The sequence below is a fragment of the Eretmochelys imbricata genome, chromosome 6 (genome assembly GCF_965152235.1).
Source record: "Eretmochelys imbricata isolate rEreImb1 chromosome 6, rEreImb1.hap1, whole genome shotgun sequence".
In the NCBI taxonomy this organism is placed as follows: Eukaryota; Metazoa; Chordata; order Testudines; family Cheloniidae; genus Eretmochelys; species Eretmochelys imbricata.
In genome coordinates, this window is record NC_135577.1 from 118,874,384 (window position 1) to 118,896,625 (window position 22,242).

General features: G+C 44.2%; 1 protein-coding gene across 1 annotated transcript in view; it reads left to right on the forward strand.

Moving 5' to 3' along the window:
* Positions 1–14,087, forward strand: part of KCNH5 (potassium voltage-gated channel subfamily H member 5) — a 233,697-nt gene extending 219,610 nt beyond the window's left edge. The window contains exon 11 of the mRNA XM_077820578.1: positions 13,143–14,087. Within this exon, the coding sequence (XP_077676704.1) occupies positions 13,143–14,087 (945 nt within the window). The remainder of the gene's footprint in view (positions 1–13,142) is intronic.
* Positions 14,088–22,242: the final 8,155 nt, after the last annotated feature.

The window sequence follows — 22,242 nt, forward strand, 5'->3', positions numbered from 1 at the left end:
TTTAAAGGCAAAACACTGCTCTGGGTACAGGAGGATTAAGCAGAATTTATTGGAGAGCAATTAAAATACTGGTTAGAATAATTTGTTTTTAAGGCTGACTTTCACATCAAAGTAAAGATATCTGAAGAGTACACCGGGCTGAAGAACAATAAAGCCGTCATTTCCATCCATCCATTATGCATCCCAGGAGTTTAAATTAATAGAGTGAGCTAAGAAGTCGTAAAGATTTACAGGGGAGCGAATAGAATGAAGCAGCCTCAAGCCGGAGTTTGAAATAGGAGTCCAGGTGCTGCATTAGGAAAGGCGCGCCGGTGATACCGCAAGAAGTTTGCTTTTGGTTCTTGCAGCTTTAGCTTTCCTTCATTTCTGCATGTAAAGGCCAAGTCCTACTTGTGTGTGTAAAAAGCTGAGTCACAAGGACAGGCAGAGCAACTGCCCTGTGCCTTCTGCTGGCCGGGGAACCCAGCCAGTGCAGGATTCTAAATGACTGGCCAATTCAGGGCCCAATCCATCCCGTGTGGGAAGACTTCCATTGATTTTAATGGAAGTTGGCTCAGACACTTAATGCACTGCAGCGTTCTTTGCTGCTGCTTTGCTGTTGTCACAAATTGTATGGTTGTCCTTCTGCTGGCTGCATCTGCTCCTTTTGGCTTGAGAACTAGCTGTTCTCGTCCCTCCACCCCTTAACCGTAGCCCCTGTGGCTGCAGAGGTCCACTCACTTGGCATTTGATTTAGGTCTGTAGTGTAGACCTGGACTTAGTGTGGGCAGATCACTTAGTGTTTGTCTACACAGGGACACTCAAGAAAGTTAATCTGAATTAACTGAAGGTGAGAATTTAAAGAGGATTAGCCCTGGTACACACTATAAACCTATGTCAATATAACTACGTCCGTCGCTCAGGGGGTTGGAAAATCCACACCCGTGAGTGATACTAACCAAATTCCCAGTGTAGACAGAGCTCTGGTAGCTACCACCTCTTGGGGAAGTGGAGTACCTATGCCAAGGGGAGAAGCCCTCCCGTCCATGTAGGTAGCATCTTCACTAAGTGCTACAGCAATGCAGCTGCCTCGGTTCATCTGCACCGCTGAAACACTTTAGGTATAGACAAGCCCCTGGTTGACTGCATTTACCCGTATGCATATTCTTATTCAGAATTAAAGTGACCTTAATTCGATTTAGTTTAATTCACTTCTAGAGTGAATTAAACTAAGGACAAGTCTGTACTACAAAATTGAGTTGACCTAAGTTACATTGACTTACAGCCACTGAAGTAATTAAACTGCTTTTGGATGTCCACACTATGCTGCTTGTGTCAGCAGGTGCATGTTCTCACCAGGAGTGCTTGCATCAATTTAATTGTCAGTGTGGGGCATTGTGGGATGGCTTCTGAAAGGCAGCAACAGTCGATGTAAGCAACGCAGCGTCTACACTGACACTGCATCGACCTAACTACATCGACATAAGCACTACGCCCTTCGCAGAGGTGGAGTTATTAAATCAGTGTAGTGGGTGAGATACATGTGTAGACACTTACAGAGTTAGATCTATAGTGTAGACCAAGGCTAAATCAGATTTTGGCCACTTTAATGCTGAATAAGTGTCCACACAGAGGTTTGATGCAGTTTAGTTAATACACTTTAAAAGATCGTTTGGATTAACTTTTGTGAGTATCCCCATGTAAACAAGCCCTTAGCCTCTCTGTGACTCAGTTCCCCATTTGTAAAATGGGGATAATTGTACTTCCATACCTTACAGAGCTGTTTGAGGATCAATACTTCAAACTGAGCCACTCAGCTACTATGGTGATGGAGACTCGATTAGAACCATAGCTAAAGAAACATTGCCGTTTAATTTCAGAACAGGATTTTCAAAAGTGTCCAGTGATTTTGGTTACCCAGTTTCATCCAGCCATTTCATGGCCATGTGCCCTGTGTGCTCTCTCTTCACTGGGAAGCCCATGAGTGTCCCAGTGAACAATTAAAAAGTGTGTGCAGCTGGCACTGATTCAAGCTTTCGCTGAGACTGGAGTTAAGGAGGTGCTGGAATGTATTGTGAACAAGATCACTGAGCCTGCCTCACCAGACAAATTCCATTTTAGGTGGCATCTGGCCTTCACAGGTGGGTGCTCAGTGCTTTTGAAATATCAAGCCCCTTTAAGGTGTCTCAGGCTGGTCACCCAAAAATGAGGACACTTCTGAAAATCTTGATCTATCCAGCCAACCAAGATCCAATGACCGGAAGTTGAAGCAAGACAAATTCAGACTGGAAATAAGGCGCAAATGATTAACAGTGAGGGTAACTAATCAACACAACAATGTATTAAGGGGTTGTGCTAGATCCTCCCACACTGGCAATTTTTAAATCAAGATTGGAAGTTTTCCTAAAAGAGATGTTCTAATTCCAACAGGAATCAATTCAGGAAAGTCATCTGGCCTATGTAATACAGGTGGCCAGACTAGATCATAGTAGTCCCTTCTGGCTCAGAATCTATAAGTATGTCTCTCGATTTTGCTACTGTACTTGTTACCATGAAAAATGAGAACCATTATCTCACACATGTATTTCCACACATTTCATTTGACTAGGTGCAACCATGTGTTATATTCCATAAGAACAACAATTCAACATCCTAGCAATAGGAAGTTATCACCTGGCATGAAATATATGTCTTTTTTAAAGCTTATTGTAATCCATCCTTCCACTCACTTACCATATTCTTCTGAAAAAAGAAAAGGAGTACTTGTGGCACCTTAGAGACTAACCAATTTATTTGAGCATAAGCTTTCGTGAGCTACAGCTCACTTCATCGGATGCATTCGGTGGAAAATTCTGGGTGGGGTTTCTGTCAGCCCCTTGACAATGTATTTCAATGTGCTAGCGAGACGAATTGACGTACTTAATAAGAAAGTAGCAGTGGTACCAAATGATACAGTCTGATGATAGCTACTTCCGTTTTTCTCCAAGTGGCTGACAGAAACCCCACCCAGAATTTTCCATTGAATGCATCCGATGAAGTGAGCTGTAGCTCAAGAAAGCTTTTGCTCAAATAAATTGGTTAGTCTCTAAGGTGCCACAAGTACTCCTTTTCTTTTTGCAAGTACAGACTAATATGGCTGCTACTCTGAAACCTGTCCTATTCTTCTGTTTTATCTCCTGAACTCACCGATTCTGTGTCCTTTGTAAGTAGATCCAGGTGGCCTTTGAAAATACTTTTGACAGTGGTGGTACTGAGACCTACGGGGATGGAGGGAATAGTTACTTGCAAGGCATGTTCAAACAAGGGGAAGGACAAGGGTTACATCGCAAAGTGGTGGACAAAGCTATCAGTTCATAGATACAGCAGAATGGATGGAAAAGAAAGAGCTGTTGCATGTCCCAGGCTTGAACTAGTTTTCTCATCCTTCATTCCTGCTTCAGACTTCAAGTTTTGTCTTTAGGTTTGGTTACACTGCACTCTACCTGCTGGGAATGGCTCTGTAGCAAATGTAACTATTGCTCAGTATTGGTCACAGCAGGTAGAGTCTCTGTTTGGAATTGGCCCAGTATTGGGTTGGATTAACATTCAGCCTGAATTACCTTTCATTACACGAGAGGATGGAAGAGAGATCAGGGTTTAGATAAGCATGGAGAATCTCAGGTTACTGCTCTCTTTACTGTTCCTGCCTTGTAGATAAACAAAACTCTTCAGTTTTGAGGGCTGACAGTCAGTTAACCTTTACTTAACCTTCACTAGCGCAATAGCAAACCTCTCCCCCCATGCAACCCCCAAATAACCTTTCAAAAATAAATACATCAAAGGGAAGGAAAGCAGCAGCCCGGTATCACAACACAGCTTTGTGTCACCGAGCACATGGTCATAGTCCCTTGCATAAAGGAAATGAATTCTGACACTTAATTCCCATCACGTTAAGAGGTTTAGCACTTGCTATGAACAAGGAGTATGTTTCTTTACCTTGGGAGAAGCACTGTACATAAAGATTAATTTAGTTTCTTCCAACTAAGTTCCTCTGGGGTCTGCTTCTGTTTCCAGTGCTTGCGTTTGGAAATATCAGTGTGTAACCTCTCTTAGAAAGTGTTGAGGGAAGAAGAACTAGCTCTCCCGGTGTAAGTGTTTAAAATAAGCATGTCACCATTTTCCAAGGAATTTCAGCTCTTGTGGTCTATGTAGTATTCTGATTTTTTTAATATTTCTATTCCAGGAACATCTAGCAGCCCCATTGTGCTAGGCACTGTATTCACTTACAGAGGGATAGGCAGTTTCTACCCTGGAGAGCTTGCCATCTAAATAAGCAAGAGGGGCAAAGATAGGATGGGAATCAGAGGGTGAAATGGTTTGCCCACGATCACGCGATAGTTCAGTGGCAAAGCTAGGAATAGGACCCAGGTCTCCTGACTCCCCATCCAGTGCCTTATCAATTGCCTCCAATGAGACTTGAGGTTTTGCCAACATGTACGTTTCAGGACCAAGTTTTAGCAGAGGCAGAGTTGTGTGTGCACATGCATCCGCTTTTTCATGCGCAAAGGCAGGGTTTTTCTTGCACAGAGGTGAGTGTAGGTTGTGCTTTGCTTTCAGAAAATATGGCTCCTTGTGTACAGTAACTGGATACTTCTGGATTTCTAAGTAATTTCTTGATTTCTAACCGCATGGATCTGTCTTTCAAATGGTGAGAGTTCAGTATTCTTCCTTCTTGAATTGAGCTTCTTTCAATCTTGCTAGAGTTTAGTCACTTTACAAAGGCTCACGGCAAGTAGAAAAACGGGGTTGAACTCACCAAAGACCCAAACTCTGCCCTGCCCCTTAGTGGGTTTGACAAGGCAGCTGAGAGTCCAAACCCAGAAGGGAGCATCAGCTAATCAAATTGGACCTCCTGTATATCTCAGGCCACCAGCACCACGCAGCTCACACTAACCCCAACAAGCAAAATCAGATCCAGGTATTACAGCCCACAGTTACTCTGTGTTCATTCAGCAGTTGGCACAATGGGCCCCAATCCTGGTCAGGGCTTCTAAGAAGGGCTACAGTGCCAGTATAAATAATAATTCTTTGCCTGTGTGTATTGAATTTCTAATTATTGTGGTCTTGAGTTATCCATTGTAACCAACTTCCTGGCTGTTTTGCCCCTTTTCATAGCATCCTGTTCCACAACTGTAGCCACTAAACCAGGGGTAGGCAAACTTTTTGGCCCGAGGGCCACATCTGGGTATGGAAATTGTATGGCGAGCCAGGAATGCTCACAAAATTGGGTGTTGGGATGAGGGCTCTGACTGGGGGTGTGGGCTCTGGGGTGGGGCCAGATATGAGGCACTCAGGGTGCTGGAGGGGGCTCATGGCTGGGGCAAGGGGTTGGGGTGCAGGGTGGGGGTGAGGGCTCTGGCTGGGGGTGCGGGCTCTGGGGTGGGGCTGGGGATGAGGGGTTGGGAGTGCAGGAGGGTGCTCCGGCCTGAGACTAAGGGGTTTGGAGAGTGGGAGGGAGATCAGGGCTGGGGCAGGGGGTTGGGGTGCAGGAAGGGATCAGGGGTGCAGGCTCCAGGCAGCGCTTACCTCAAGCAGCTCCCAGAAGCAGTGGCATGTCCCCCCTCCAGCTCCTACGTGGAGGCATGGCCAGGTGGCTCTGCACGCTGCCCTGTCTGCAGGCACTGCCCCTTTAGCTCCCATTGGCCATGGTTCCCAGCCAATGGGAGCTGCAGGGGTGGGGGCAGTGTGCGGAGCTCCTTGGCTGCCTTTACGCATAGGAGCCAGAGGGGGGACATGCCACTGCTTCTGGGAGCCGCGCAGAGCGGGGCAAGCCCCGGATCCCACTCTCCAGCAGGAGCTCGAGGGCCAGATTAAAACATCTGGAGGGCCGGATGCAGCCCCCAGGCCGTAATTTGCCGACCCCTGCCCTAAACTCTGGCCTGGAACTCTGTTAAATAGTTGGTGAAAATCTAGATCTGTAATTTTCCCTCAGGGCCGTTATGTTTTAAAGGGTGACAGGTTGAAAACCACATAGCTCCGTACAAGAGGAATGATGTTCAACAAGACTTTGCCTGTATGTGTGCAGCCGCAGAAGAGGTTAACTGTGGCCTATCTATGCAGCAGCTTTTCTTATAATGAAAAGCTATGACCTACCGGCAAATCACTTTGTGCCATGATTTCATCAGATTTCACTCAATAAGCAGGATTTGGACCAGTGTGATAGTTGGATGGGAGACCTCAAATAATTCCTGCTTGTTGCAGGAAATAGTGTGGATGATTTAGTAGATTGCATTCTTTCCTCTGAGTTAATACTGAATGAATGCCCAGTTGGCAGGGCTGTTTTGGATTTTATGTAAACCCAAAGTCTTGATTAAGTGTAGTCCTTATAAATCTTGTGGCACTTCTCAAAGAATTAACTCTGGCGTCCTGGCCAAATTGCAGCTCAGATCATTTTATTTTCCTTACCTATCATTCTCCCTGCTCTTCCACATAGCTAAAGTATATTTAGTTTCCTAGCTTACATTGTTATTCTGTTGTGAACTATTTATACAGATGCTGCATTTCACCCCAGAGCTGGCTGCATTTCAGCAATGGATGAAGTGATTTGTCTATGTAGCAGAGTTCATATATCAGTTTAATATTTGTAAAGCAATTTAGGATCCTTTGTGGGTAAAAAACACTCTATAAATATGCCTTTAACATATCTCCTTTCAGTATTCTCAGCAGATTTTTCTTCTTAGGAAGTAGGAATTTCAGTAGGCATGCTGAGTACCTGCTTGAAAAGTGATGCTGCCTTCATTTTTCCTTTTGCCTAACTGAGCAAATTTAATATCTAAAATGGATTGGTGATGGGAGAGATTCGCTTAACTCAATCTCCATTTAAAAAATAACAGGATAACACAGTGTCTGAGAGCATTTTAAAAGCCAGTGTTTTTCAAAGGATGGCATTACAGGGGCATTTCCTCACAGCTGATTTCAAGTGGGGGGGAAGGAGAACACAGGACGTTTTTTCCTAGCTCCAACCTTTTCTTTTTCTCTCTTTCTCACTCTTACACCCCCCGCACCACAATCACACAGACACAGATACACCTTCTTTTACATGCTGCCTGACTAACAGTGTTGTGCCCCCTTTAGGTGATTCTTGTATATTCTTTGAAAAATTGCAGACGGGCTTTGATTTATATTCATTTTAATTTCCAGTCATGTACCACATCCTTGCAATTAAGAATAACAGTGATCCCAGAGACAATAGCCATCGTAGCTTGGATAGACAACACCACCCTGAAATGGAGAAATAAGAAAAAGTTCATGCCAATGCTAATCTTGCTATGACTAGAATGAAAGAGCCTAAATATTTGGGGGGATCACTACATCAAGAAGGTGTGAATTAGCTTGACACCTACCCTGTGCACCCTGCACATGCCATAACTGTGATGAAATCTGTCTTTGCTCCCACATACACTGCGTGTGTCAGAAACATGCTAAGCCAGGTCCTCAGGTGATATAAACTGGCATAACTCCATTGAAGTCTATGTAGCCGTGCCAGTTGACATCTACTGAGCATATGGCCTGCAGTTCTGTGTTCAAGGCCTATCCCTATTAAACACCTTGCCTAGAAATAACAATATATAGTTCCCAACATGTACATGGTCTGGGCCAGGAGATGAACTGTGTTGAACTGTCCCTGCTTCAAAGAACTTACATTCTAAAGGTATAAGTAGGTACAAACAAAAGAGAGCTGAAACGTGCTACAGTATTTGGTTCTAGATGCACATTCCTTGCACTGCATACATCAGAACCAGGCTGCAATATTTTAGACACGCATCACACAAACACCAGACTTGCCAGAAACGCGCTCTTCTCTTCTAGATACATATAACACACAGTCTGCACGAGTCAGGAATGTTATTCTTTACTAAATGCATGTTGCCTGCTCGCACGCAGTCTAATCAGTGCAGGGATAAGCTATTCTGCTCTGGGGGCCTATGACATCTACATACACACACTACACATGTCAGGAATATGCTATTGTGTCCTAGATCTGTCTCACTTACACTGACCATAGGACCAGGCTTCAAAGAGAAACTGCTGAGCTTCAGTTCATTTGCTAATTTGACACCGTCAGCTCAGGATTAAACAAAGACTGTGACTGGCTCGCCAACGACAAAAGCAGTTTCTCCTCCCTTGGTGTTCACACCTCCACTGCTAGAAGAGGGCCTCATCCTCCCTGATTGAATTAACCTTGTTATCCCTTGCTTGATTCTTGCTTGCATATTGATACCTGCCTCTGGAAATTTCCACTACATGCATCCCACCAAAGCTTATGCTCCAAATATGTCTGTTAGTCTATAAGGTGCCACAGGACTCTTTGCTGCTTTTACTGACCATAGAAAGTGCAAGGAGCTCCCCTTATCTCTCCCCCAGAGTTGGCCAGAATCTTGATGAGCGAAGCCTTGTTCCCAGCTGGTGCTGGTGTGCATTCTAGATCCCTGAAAGGGACTGGGCGAAGGCGGGTCTATGGACCGTGCCCCCTTTGTTGGGTGGAGGCAGAATGGACAGCTCAGTGAGTGTCCAAGAGTGGTTACTGCTCTGGAGTGTGGAGCTTTGTGGGTATTCTGTCTGACTTATCCAGAATTCCCTCCTAGGAGCTCCAGCCACTACCTCTTCCTCCTACTATTAGAGCCCAGCTCAGAATCTTGTCCTGCATGAGCAAGTTATCAGTATTTCCTTCCTCAGTACGATTAAAATCTGATGAAAATTGTGTGCATAATCATCAGTTTATTCCCAGTTACAGCAGTCACATTTCCACTAGGACAAAGTGATCCAGTCTGGGGAATCTGTTTATCTGTCTGTCGAGCCTCACAACACCCCTGTGGGGTAAGGAAGTACTATTTATTATCCCCATTTTTCAGATGAGGAACTGAGGCACTGAGAAACTAATCAATGGGAATTAGGTGCCCAAATACTTTTAACAATCTGGCCCTAAGTGACTTGCCCTAGGTCACACAGGAAGTTTGGGGCAGGGAATTGAGCTTAGGTCTCCTGAGTCCTGAGCTAGCAACCAAAGCCCTGGACCATCTTTCCCCTAAAGACCTGAAAGCTAATAAAGATGGCATACTAAAGTCTGCCACACACCCAAACATTAGCTGAATTGCTTTGTCACTCATATGTCACATATCATACCTTACCAGGCTGGAGCAGCTCATCTCTGGAGCACGAATAACTTTGGTTCACCAAACATTGTACTAACTAGGGGTTCAGAGACTGTGGTGAAGGTCACCTAGAAAGACAGAACCCAAACCCACATGTCTCAGCGTTGCCCATATCTAATATCCACGTGGATAAGCTGTTCTTGAAAGATGCCTCCCATATATTAAGTAGAGAAGAGCATTAATTTTCTGGAGCTTTGAAGGGTCCACTTGGGGAGGGTAAGGTATGGACTCCGTTAAATCAGGTAGTTGGTCTTTTGGCTGTTGAATTCATGTTGAATCCTGTTCTGTGTTTAAAGTTAACCACTGGCCAGATTCCTTTTGTACTTGGGAGATAAAAAGGAGAATTAAAAAAATCTGAGTAGAATGAGAACAGGGTGTGTTTAGTGTTGGGTGAATTGTGAGTGTTTGGTCCTGCGGGGAGGAAGAGAAATCAATCTCAGTTAAAAACAGGACCATGGTCAATATGGTTTGTGTTCTGTTAGTAATGGGTGATGAAGAGAAAGACGTCACTTTCCTCTGATTCATTCTTGTCACTAATCTACCTTTGCAGCTGCATAGGGGAAGTTTTAACAGTCCGTTCCTATGACTCCAGGTTGTCCCTGTGCAGTAATACCCAGTAGAAGCTGCACCCTGTAATGCCCTGCATGTAGAGTGAGCCCTAAAAACTCGTGCCTTTGGCAGGAATGGGAGAGCCCTTCCTTGTGTAGCTGTGCCAGGGCTCCTGCAGTAGCAGTCCTTGGGAACTTGGGGGTTGCTCACGACTGCAGAGCAAGATGCTGAAAAGGATCAGAGAAGGGCAGGATGGAAAGATGGGGTTGTGATTTCAATTTGCCCTTGCACAACCCACACAGCAGGGCTAGCTGTGGATGAGCAGCTTGCTCATCTTCCATGTTCACAGAGAAGCTCTTCTGGAATTATTGTTATAGATATTGGTAATACAGGGTACCAGCGAACACTGATTTCATGGTATATTCCTTTATTAAATCCAAAGGCCAAATGATATGTATGCAATTTCTCTTAACACATCTAAACCTCTAAGTAATAAGCAATTAATACAGCCATACAGTAACAAACATTCCTAAGTGTTTGATCAAGAGACTTTTGAAAAGATCCATCCTTGGGGCAACCCACTTATCCTGGCTGGTTCCAGTATGATCAGGTAGGATGTGATAACTATCTTTAGCAAGCCTGACTCTCTTATACAGTATAATAAACAAGTGATGTTATATTGACAATTATTATTTGAGGTGAAAGCCAGGTTTTGGTCAGTTCAGGTTTGCCCCCTTTCTTGGTCTTGGCTAAAACAAGATATGGCTGTTGGTCCTCTTCCTTTTAGATTATTTTAAAGGTATGGATGGCTACACCTGGTATTTTATCGTCTCACATAGGCCCAAATTTGAAAATAAGACTGGCCTGTTAGAGGTTACTATAAGCTTATTACACCACAACACAACTTTCCTTTGTCTATTAAAATCAGTTTAGAAGCCCTTCTTTTTTTTTATCAGGCATATTTTAAGCTTAGCATCCTCTCCAGACCTGTCTTGCTTGCTGTTACATTTTATTTACATTTTTGAATCTATTTTTTCGCAAGGACTTATTACACTTGCTTAGCTGCCTCCATTTGTACACAAGTTAATAAGCTGATATATTTTCTTACCCAAGCTAAACTAACCTTAACCCTTTTTATTCTAAAACCTTCCTACAAGCCCAGAGAGGGACTGTGTCTGTGTAAGACATAGTCTCTACAGTCCTCCTCCTGGGACCTGCCCATAAACAAAGCCGTGGCATAACTGTTACAGTCTAGCAGGGATGGGGAAGGAAACCTTTGACATCTTTGTGAACCACCCATGTGAATACCTTACCAGTCAACCACTGGGCTTGGTACACCAGCTGTGCATGTTCAATGTTCTGTGGTCAGAGAGATATGCATATGCTCTGCCTAAGTAGAAGATCTCCCGTGGAAAAAATAACAAACCTCTGTATCTTCATTTAGAGACTGTGGCTTCAATTAAATGTAATTAATTCCCTCTTTAATCAAAGGCACCTTCTATTAAATGTATTTTCTGTCCTCTGTGGCTTGCATGATACAGGTGTTACTATTGCAAGAGGGCAGGCGCTAATCAAGGGCAGCTTCTAAATGAAGATATGAATGTATTGCATCTAGATCAGATGAGTCAGATGAAAGCCTCTTCCAGGAGTCCATGCCTTTTAAACTGGGCTTATAATAAACGTGTTAACTTTCTACATTATTATAAGCAGCTGCATCTTCTAGTGGCCCACAAGAATATATTTACTGTATTTGAAAGGTTTCTGTGAGGAAGCCGTGGGAGCTTTGATGTCCGTGTTGATTTCAGATTATCTCAGTGAGCTAAATTCCTCCCTACTGTAACTCCATTCAAGCCAATGCAATTAAGACGGTTTCATTTTATGTCAGGCTTGAAAAGAAATATGTGTTTGCATATACAGACAGCTCTTGGAAGTATATATTTTTAAAATATTTAATTACGGACACGTATTACTATGATTTATTATTATGGCCGCTGGCAGTGCTGTAATCACTCCCTATCATGCCACCTTGTTTCACTGTTTTCTTGTATTCCCCTGTCTCTCTGTCTGTATCCATCTGTCTCGTCTTATGCTTAGATTGCAAGCTCTTTGGGAGCATTGACTGTCTTCTAGTTCTGTGTTTGTACAGCACCCAGCACACTAGCGCCCTGTTCCATGATACTCAATACAAATAATATATTGTCATAAACATAAAAGACTGAGTTTTACTTTGTGAAAAAGTGGAATCAACTGTGCACCCAAAATCTGTTTTAAAGTGGACGTGCTGAGACATTTGATTGACGCGTGGGCCCCACTAATCATTCACACCACAGACTATGGTGCAAGGGAGTTTTCCTGTCCTGCCTTGCAATCGCTTATTCCAAAAAAAAGAAAGAAACCCAAACTAGCAAAATGGGACTGAGACATTTTAACAAAAAGCACTGGGCTCTGATCAGTCTCACCCTTTGGAATGTTTTGTTTAGCAGGCTGGTTTGTAACATTACCCTGGCTTGTTCAGTTCAATGCCTTTAAGGGCACATGCCTCTCAATCACCTTGCATAAGCAAATGCAATAAATTTCATCCATCTCATCCTTCACGCCCGTTCTGCCATTCTGTGACTAAATCTGCTTTAGATGTGCCCCGTTTTGTGTCTATGACTCTCTTTCTGTGACTAGGTCTGTTCCTTGATTGCTACTGATTCACAACAGTTCTCCTGACCTCACTCATGACATCCTTGATTCTTTCTTAGCTTAGGCCACCTTCATTTGCCTCCCACTTTCTCCTGCTATTACCCACTACCAGTCTATCCACATTCTAGTTCTTATGCAGCTTCTGTTTAGCTCTGTTTACAGAAATCCTGTTTTCTCCTAACATACCACATAAAGACCAGTTAATCGGGTCATTGTATGGTTTAGTTCCAAACCAATTCCTGAGCTTGAGCCTTGGGGTCATTCTCCCAGAGAAGCTTGTGGTATGATCAGTGCTTAATTTTTGCCAGGACTTGCCACCTCAGTTATGAAAGTAAAAATATTGCTGGAGCTCTGGCACCTACTTGCTTGAGCCCTGGCACCTCTATCATTACAAATTAAGCACCAGGTATGATATTGTAATAAACTGCATTACATTAGTCTTTAAAAACTCTCACTTTTGAATTACTTGACAAATCCAAACTGAGGAATTGTCATCTGTGTAACCCTATATTCTTGTCTCTTTTACCCTCATTATCCCATGCTTCTTCCCTTATTGGTTTGTTTGTTTGTTTGTTTTGTTACACCCACTTGTCTTAAATTAAACCGGAAGCTGTTCAGGGCATGGACTTTTCTGATCAGCACTGTGTTGTTTCTACATCTTCGAATTACATTAGCCATAGTTTGGTGTTCAGAATCCATTGTCTTCTCACCGTGTTTTGGGTTTATCCCTCACAGATCATTTTCCGAAAAATCAGCGATGTCAAGAAGGAAGAAGAGGAGCGCCTGTGCCAGAAGAATGAAGTGACCCTGAGCATCCCCGTGGACCACCCCGTGAGAAAGCTCTTTCAGAAGTTCAAGCAGCAGAAGGAGATGCGGAATCAAGGCACAACGCACATCGACCCAGAGAGGAACCAGCTTCAAGTGGAGAGCCGTACCATGCAGAATGGGGCCTCCGTCACTGGCACAAGTGTGGTCACTGTGTCTCAGATCACACCCGTTCAAACATCCCTGGCTTATGTGAAACCCAGTGACACAATCAAGCAGAACAACAGGGACACAATGGAACTTAAGCCAAATGGCAACCCTGAAAAATGTCTCAAAGTTAACAGTCCCATCAGGATGAAGAATGGGAATGGGAAAGGGTGGCTTCGACTTAAGAACAATATGGGAGCCCCAGAGGAGAAAAAGGAAGACTGGAATAATGTCACAAAGGCTGAGTCAATGGGGCTATTGTCCGACGACCCCAAGTGCAATGACTCAGAGAACAGTGTAACTAAAAATCCACTGAGGAAAACAGACTCTTGTGACAGTGGAATAACAAAAAGTGACCTTCGTTTGGATAAAGCTGGTGAGACTCGCAGCCCCCTGGAACACAGCCCTATCCAAGCTGATGCAAAACACCCATTTTATCCCATTCCTGAGCAGGCCTTACAAACCACACTACAGGAAGTCAAACACGAACTCAAAGAGGATATCCAGTTGCTAAGCAGCAGGATGACTGCCCTTGAGAAACAGGTGGCAGAGATTTTAAAAATATTGTCTGAAAAGAACGTGTCCCAGACCTCTTCCCCCAAGTCCCATTTATCACCTGAGTTGCCCCCCCAAATACCTTGTCAAGATATTTTTAGTGTTTCAAGGCCTGCATCACCTGAATCAGAAAAAGATGAAATCCACTTTTAACATATACCTATGTGTATATATGTATACAGTATATATGTAATTGTGTATATATGCCTGTATACATATATATATGTGTGTGTGTGTATACAGTAAATATATATACATATATATTTTCACTTGCATCCAATATGACTTGAACACAACAAGGATTTTGATATGTAAATATTGCATGTCCAGCTGGATTCTGGCCTGCCAAAGAAAACAATTATTAACGTAGATATTGCTTGTATAATATGCAGTTGACTGCATGCACACTTTACATTTATTTATAATCTCTATTATGTAATAAAAGGATTACTTTTGTTTAACAAAGGCAATGTTACTATTTAAAGAATCAGGGTCCAACCTGCCAATATTGCCATGACAGTTTTAATCTCGGGCTGGGTGAATTGAGCATTTCTTTCCTCACTGTCCTCTCTGCTGAGTTAAACGGTAGATTAACATGAGGCCGAAGACATGCTCAGTCTTCTATTAGAATCACTTCCTGGTATCGTTCCATTGTGTTATAATGTATATCTAGTGATAGATTTGTGTTTCCTACAAAGGAAGTGGAGGAGTCAGCTGAATTTAAAGGGACAGTAGGTGACAGTCTAAAATGTTGGAAATTATCACTGGGGGTGTTCTGCATGCAAATGCATTTTATCTCAGCTGCCCTCCTCCTCTCAACATTATACATAAGAAACAATAATAATGAAAGATTATGTACAAAATAGCAAAACAAAACATCTCACACACACGCCCTGTATTTCTTTTTGCGTGTGGGAGGGCAGAAACTATTACTTGAAAGCCTCCTGTCAGAATAACGTTATGTCGATTTTTGTACCAGTATTTGGCTACAGTGTCTGAGTCTGTCAGGGTATGTGTACACTGCAGTTAGACACCTGCGGCTGGCCCATGCCAGCTGACTAGGGCTCACAGAGTGCAGGCTAAGAGGCTGTTTAATTGCAGTGTAGACCTTTAGGTTTGGGCTGCAGCCCAAGTTCTGAGACCTCCCACCTTGCAGGGTCCTAAAGCCCAAGCTCCAGTCAGAGCCCAGACATCTACACTGCAGTTAAACAGCCCCTTAGCCCGAGCCCCACAAGCCAGAGTCAGCTGGCCCAGGTCAGCCACGGGTGTCTAACTGCAGTGTAGACACAACCTCAATGTCTTTATTAGAAACTCAGTTTTTTCAGGTTTCAGAGTAACAGCCGTGTTAGTCTGTATTCGCAAAAAGAAAAGGAGGACTTGTGGCACCTTAGAGACTAACCAATTTATTTGAGCATGAGCTTTCGTGAGCTACAGCTCACTTCATCAGATGCATACCGTGGAAACTGCAGCAGACTTTATATATACACAGAGAATATGAAACAATACCTCCTCCCACCCCACTGTCCTGCTGGTAATAGCTTATCTAATGTAATCTTCAGGTTAGGCCATTTCCAGCACAAATCCAGGTTTTCTCACCCTCCACCCCCCCACACAAATTCACTCTCCTGCTGGTGATAGCCCATCCAAAGTGACAACTCTTTACACAATGTGCATGATAATGAAGTTAGGCCATTTCCTGCACAAATCCAGGTTCTCTCACTCCCTCACCCCCCTCCAAAAACCCACCCCCATACACACACAAACTCACTCTCCTGCTGGTAATAGCTCATCCAAACTGACCACTCTCCAAGTTTAAATCCAAGTTAAACCAGAACATCTGGGGGGGGGGGGGTAGGAAAAAACAAGAGGAAATAGGCTACCTTGCATAATGACTTAGCCACTCCCAGTCTCTATTTAAGCCTAAATTAATAGTATCCAATTTGCAAATGAATTCCAATTCAGCAGTTTCTCGCTGGAGTCTGGATTTGAAGTTTTTTTGTTTTAAGATAGTGACCTTCATGTCTGTGATTGCGTGACCAGAGAGATTGAAGTGTTCTCCGACTGGTTTATGAATGTTATAATTCTTGACATCTGATTTGTGTCCATTTATTCTTTTACGTAGAGACTGTCCAGTTTGACCAATGTACATGGCAGAGGGGCATTGCTGGCACATGATGGCATAAATCACATTGGTGGATGTGCAGGTGAACGAGCCTCTGATAGTGTGGCTGATGTTATTAGGCCCTGTGATGGTGTCCCCTGAATAGATATGTGGGCACAATTGGCAACGGGCTTTGTTGCAAGGATAAGTTCCTGGGTTAGTGGTTCTGTTGTGTGGTATGTGGTTGTTGGTGAGTATTTGCTTCAGGTTGCGGGGCTCTCTGTAGGCAAGGACTGGCCTGTCTCCCAAGATTTGTGAGAGTGTTGGGTCATCCTTTAGGATAGGTTGTAGATCCTTAATAATGCGTTGGAGGGGTTTTAGTTGGGGGCTGAAGGTGACGGCTAGTGGCGTTCTGTTATTTTCTTTGTTAGGCCTGTCCTGTAGTAGGTAACTTCTGGGAACTCTTCTGGCTCTATCAATCTGTTTCTTTACTTCCGCAGGTGGGTATTGTAGTTGTAAGAAAGCTTGACAGAGATCTTGTAGGTGTTTGTCTCTGTCTGAGGGGTTGGAGCAAATGCGGTTGTATCGCAGAGCTTGGCTGTAGACGATGGATCGTGTGGTGTGGTCAGGGTGAAAGCTGGAGGCATGCAGGTAGGAATAGCGGTCAGTAGGTTTCCGGTATAGGGTGGTGTTTATGTGACCATTGTTTATTAGCACTGTAGTGTCCAGGAAGTGGATCTCTTGTGTGGACTGGACCAGGCTGAGGTTGGTGGTGGGATGGAAATTGTTGAAATCATGGTGGAATTCCTCAAGGGCTTCTTTTCCATGGGTCCAGATGATGAAGATGTCATCAATATAGCGCAAGTAGAGTAGGGGCTTTAGGGGACGAGAGCTGAGGAACCGTTCTAAATCAGCCATAAAAATGTTGGCATACTGTGGGGCCATGCGGGTACCCATAGCAGTGCCGCTGATCTGAAGGTATACGTTGTCCCCAAATGTGAAATAGTTATGGGTAAGGACAAAGTCACAAAGTTCAGCCACCAGGTTAGCCGTGACATTATCGGGGATAGTGTTCCTGATGGCTTGTAGTCCATCTTTGTGTGGAATGTTGGTGTAGAGGGCTTCTACATCCATAGTGGCCAGGATGGTGTTATCAGGAAGATCACCGATGGATTGAAGTTTCCTCAGGAAGTCAGTGGTGTCTCGAAGGTAGCTGGGAGTGCTGGTAGCGTAGGGCCTGAGGAGGGAGACTACATAGCCAGACAATCCTGCTGTCAGGGTGCCAATGCCTGAAATGATGGGGCACCCAGGAGTTCCAGGTTTATGGATCTTGGGTAGTAGATAAAATATCCCAGGTCGGGGTTCCAGGGGTGTGTCTGTGCGGATTTGATCTTGTGCTTTTTCAGGAAGTTTCTTGAGCAAATGCTGTAGTTGCTTTTGGTAACTCTCAGTGGGATCATAGGGTAATGGCTTGTAGAAACTCGTGTTGGAGAGCTGCCGAGCAGCCTCTTGTTCATATTCCGACCTATTCATGATGACAACAGCACCTCCTTTGTCAGCCTTTTTGATTATGATGTCAGAGTTGTTTCTGAGGCTGTGGATGGCATTGCGTTCCGCATGGCTGAGGTTATGGGGCAAGTGATGCTGCTTTTCCACAATTTCAGCCCGTGCACGTCGGCGGAAGCACTCTATGTAGAAGTCCAGTCTGCTGTTTCGACCTTCAGGAGGAGTCCACCTAGAATCCTTCTTTCTGTAGTGTTGGTAGGGAGACCTCTGTGGATTAGTATGTTGTTCAGAGGTATTTTGGAAATATTCCTTGAGTCGGAGACGTTGAAAATAGGATTCTAGGTCACCACAGAACTGTATCATGTTCGTGGGGGTGGAGGGGCAGAAGGAGAGGCCCCGGGATAGAACAGCTGCTTCTGCTGGGCTGAGAGTATAGTTGGATAGGTTAACAATATTGCTAGGTGGGTTGAGGGAACCATTGCTGTGGCCCCTTGTAGCATGTAGTAGTTTAGAAAGTTTAGTGTCCTTTTTCTTTTGTAGAGAAGCAAAGTGTGCGTTGTAAATGGCTTGTCTAGTTTTAGTAAAATCCAGCCACGAGGAAGTTTGTGTGGAAGGTTGGTTTTTTATGAGAGTATCCATTTTTGAGAGCTCATTCTTAATCTTTCCCTGTTAGGCTTAAATAGAGACTGGGAGTGGCTAAGTCATTATGCAAGGTAGCCTATTTCCTCTTGTTTTTTCCTACCCCCCCTCCCCCCAGATGTTCTGGTTTAACTTGGATTTAAACTTGGAGAGTGGTCAGTTTGGATGAGCTATTACCAGCAGGAGAGTGAGTTTGTGTGTGTATGGGGGTGGGTTTTTGGAGGGGGGTGAGGGAGTGAGAGAACCTGGATTTGTGCAGGAAATGGCCTAACTTCATTATCATGCACATTGTGTAAAGAGTTGTCACTTTGGATGGGCTATCACCAGCAGGAGAGTGAATTTGTGTGGGGGGGTGGAGGGTGAGAAAACCTGGATTTGTGCTGGAAATGGCCTAACCTGAAGATTACATTAGATAAGCTATTACCAGCAGGACAGTGGGGTGGGAGGAGGTATTGTTTCATATTCTCTGTGTATATATAAAGTCTGCTGCAGTTTCCACGGTATGCATCTGATGAAGTGAGCTGTAGCTCACGAAAGCTCATGCTCAAATAAATTGGTTAGTCTCTAAGGTGCCACAAGTACTCCTTTTCAGTTTTTTCAAGGGTTGATGGCAGCTTCCAAAAAATTGCTCCTGGCTGAGACATCACACAAAAGGTCTCAGTGAGAGAGAGGGAAATCTAGGCTCAACTCATTGGGAGGTTGTAACAAGTGGTGTCCAAAGCCTGATGTTAAATGGTTGTGTTAATTCTTCCTCCTTTTTAAAACGATGTTTGTAACTCTAAAATTGCCAGTGGCGGGGGGGGTGGGGGGGAGAGAGAGAGAGAGAGAGATCAGGCTGTATATTCACTAAGGGAGACATTCACTTCACCCACATTGAGCCGGGGTAATAGGACTGTGGGAGGACGAGGCGTGGGAAAGCTGGGGAGAGGAAATCCAACCCCCTCTGAGGACTGGGTGCCTGATACAAATGCTGTTGAACTTAACCTTGACTTCAGTGGACTTTGGATCAGGCTGAAGATGCAGGACTGCAGCCCCTGCATGCCAGTTGTACATTAGATCCTACAACCCCTTACCATAGCCCATCAGCGCCCTCCATGCGGCTGGTGAGCAACACACCGAGAGCCCACATGCCGTTTGTGCGATTGCTTAGCATACAGTGTCACAGTCATGCATTGCCAGTGCGTGGCATTAGTGAGGAAGGGTGCTTACGCTGGCACTGTCTGCCATGGGTGAACTTTACTCAGCTCGCTACAGGAGTTTGAAAAGATGGATCTCCCACACGAGCAAAACTTTAAAATCTACTTGGGCCTGATCCACTGCTGTCCGAAATTGACACAGGTCCATTGACTGTAACGGAGCCACACCAATTTACACCAGCTGCGGATCAGGGCAAATGCTGCTTGTGAGGGTGCTTTTTTCAACAACAGTGCCCATAGGGGTTTTAGACCATACTAGGCTGACCCAATGGACCATACTGACTCCAACGGAGGAGTTCAGTACCACGCTTTATGGCCTCCTGTGTCATAATCCCACTTTCTAAAAAGTGCCTATAGCAAATACAAATTTGCACAAAAAGCTTTTACAATCAGTCTGGTAAAATACATCAGTTTCCATAATTAGTACGCATCCTCACCAGTTAGACGATCAGAGCCATTGCTTTTTATCAGGTAACTAAAAAACAAACAAACCCAAAACAGTTCCCCTGTGCAAACGGAATCATTTATAGCAGTGGAAGTTACAAACTTTCATCCCAGGGTGAACATGCCTCTTAATATCAAATTGAAATACGTAATTCCACAAAAGACCAGAACAAAGCCAAAGACGTCATTGCGGCTGTTGTGTCAATTCTCATAGGCTTTTAGGACACCATTTTCTTTCTTTTCTTTTTTCCCCTCAAGCCCCCTCCTTCAGGAAATTCACAAGGTGTGTTGATGGGGGAGGGTGAGATGCCACTTCAACAACAATTGTGGACAATTATTTTCAAAGCCTGGTGCCTATGCGGCCCGCTCACTCTGCTCCGTCACATACTTCCTTTTTGTGGCTGCATTTTTGCATCTGCTGTTCTACTGCAGGTACAAATCAGGTAGCTGGAGATACATGGGGCAACCACAGTTCATTTTGGGGATACAGGTTGTACTTGGAGAAAGGGAGGCCAGACTTAGGGATTTAAGCCCTTATGTGTCCACAGAGGTGTGGGGGCTACATATGCAGCATGCGTTTTGTGGATACATCTTAAGTGGTAAGTTTACAGGTTTAAGTGTGTGACTTTAATCTCTGGTTAAAGCCTATACACAACAATTAATTTTCCTGGATCTCTCTCCAATGTTCCTAGGTGCTGCACATGTTACAGGACTGTGGTTGGTAGTAGCAAACTTGCCAGGTGTTATATTCTCCGCATCTCCCCTCTCCTCCATTGCAGTGGAACCAATGTGGGGGGGAGGGATAGCTCAGTGGTTTGAGCATTGGCCTGCTAAACCCAGGGTTGTGAGTTCAATCCTTGAGGGGGCCATTTAGGGAACTGGGGCAAAAATTGGGGATTGGTCCTGCTTTGAGCAGGGGGTTGGACTAGATGACCTCCTGAGGTCCCTTCCAACCCTGATATTCTATGATTCTCTGGTTTTGCTGCACGGCCTGAATGGCAATTCTGGGAGCCAGGGCAAAATTTCGGCAGCCCCCTGCATGTTGTGGTGCACAACTCAGCTGTGGCTCCCTGCACTTCAGCACAGAGGGTGAGGTTGGGAGAGGAATGCCCCAGGGGTAGATCCAGGTGAGCTGTGACTATGCCAATCGCTGGCCACTTCCACGGTGGGGGAAGGCACCCCCATGGGTTTAGCGCCTATTTGCCTAGAAAAGAGGATTCTTGCCCTTTCATCCCCCCTGAACCTCCCAATGAATAGCCTAATTATTCAGACTGTACAGGGGACAGGACTTTGACCCATGTGCACATAACTCCCATTTCATATTAACAGGAAGTTACATGAATGAAACAGGAGGGGAATATGCCTCTGTTATTCTGCAGGGTATAACAGGATGTGTTAGGAAGCTTTAGCCTTAACTGTGAATTTCTTTGCCTTTGTGGGGGATTTAGTTCTTTCTCTGTAACTAACGTTAACCAGAACTGCATGGCATGTAAGAGGATTTTTTTTACACTCTTTAAATTAGGTGTAACTTCATGCGGCTTTACAGTGAGAGAACATGTAACTAAACTAAACTGACCTTGAAAAATTTTTGAGATAACTGTATCGATTACAGTTCAGGTACAACTATACTGGTTAAAAATGCATACTGGCTAAAAGCTATGCATACTATAAACTAGTAAGTTCATGGAACATACAAGGTTTTTCCAGGTTCAGTGTCAATTCTTGTCCCTGTGCTGCTCTTATTCTGATATTCATAGGTGCCGGAACTAGGGGCTGGCTTGAAGTGGTTTCCATCATATACAGGGTTTACAATGGGTCAATGGTTCTTAGCACCCCCACAATAAAAATTGCTCCGGCACCCCGATGGTAATCCTATATCATCACAAAGATCCACTGAATCCATTCATATCCTGTATGAGGCAATGCATACAGAGCCAAATTTTCAACGGGATTGCAGTGACTATTCTTACAATAACTGGGGCATGCAAATTGGATACTCCAGTCTGCATTTGCAGCTCAAAGGTGTGTTTGCAGGCACATTTTGCAGGCGCAGCCTTTGTGGTTACCATCTGGAAAATTTGGCCCATACATTTTTGACTATAAATGAACAATGCATTACATGTTGTTTCATGAAGTAGCTACCGAAAGGGTCATTTATCTTGTTTTCCAGTCCCCTTGTTCCTTTGTTTGCATGATGTGGCTGATGGTGATGTTGAATGAGGTATACTCTTTTCATTAAGGAAGCATGAGTTTCATGAACCCTGTAAATATCACTCTAATTTTCCAAGCAGAGCAATACAGTGATCTAGTGATCCAAATCAAACTTGATTTGAAGTGAAACCTACTTTAACAAACAAACAAAAAATCCTCTGATGCCTGAATCAGCACTCTAGTAGACATATCGGGAGCGTTCAGTTGCATG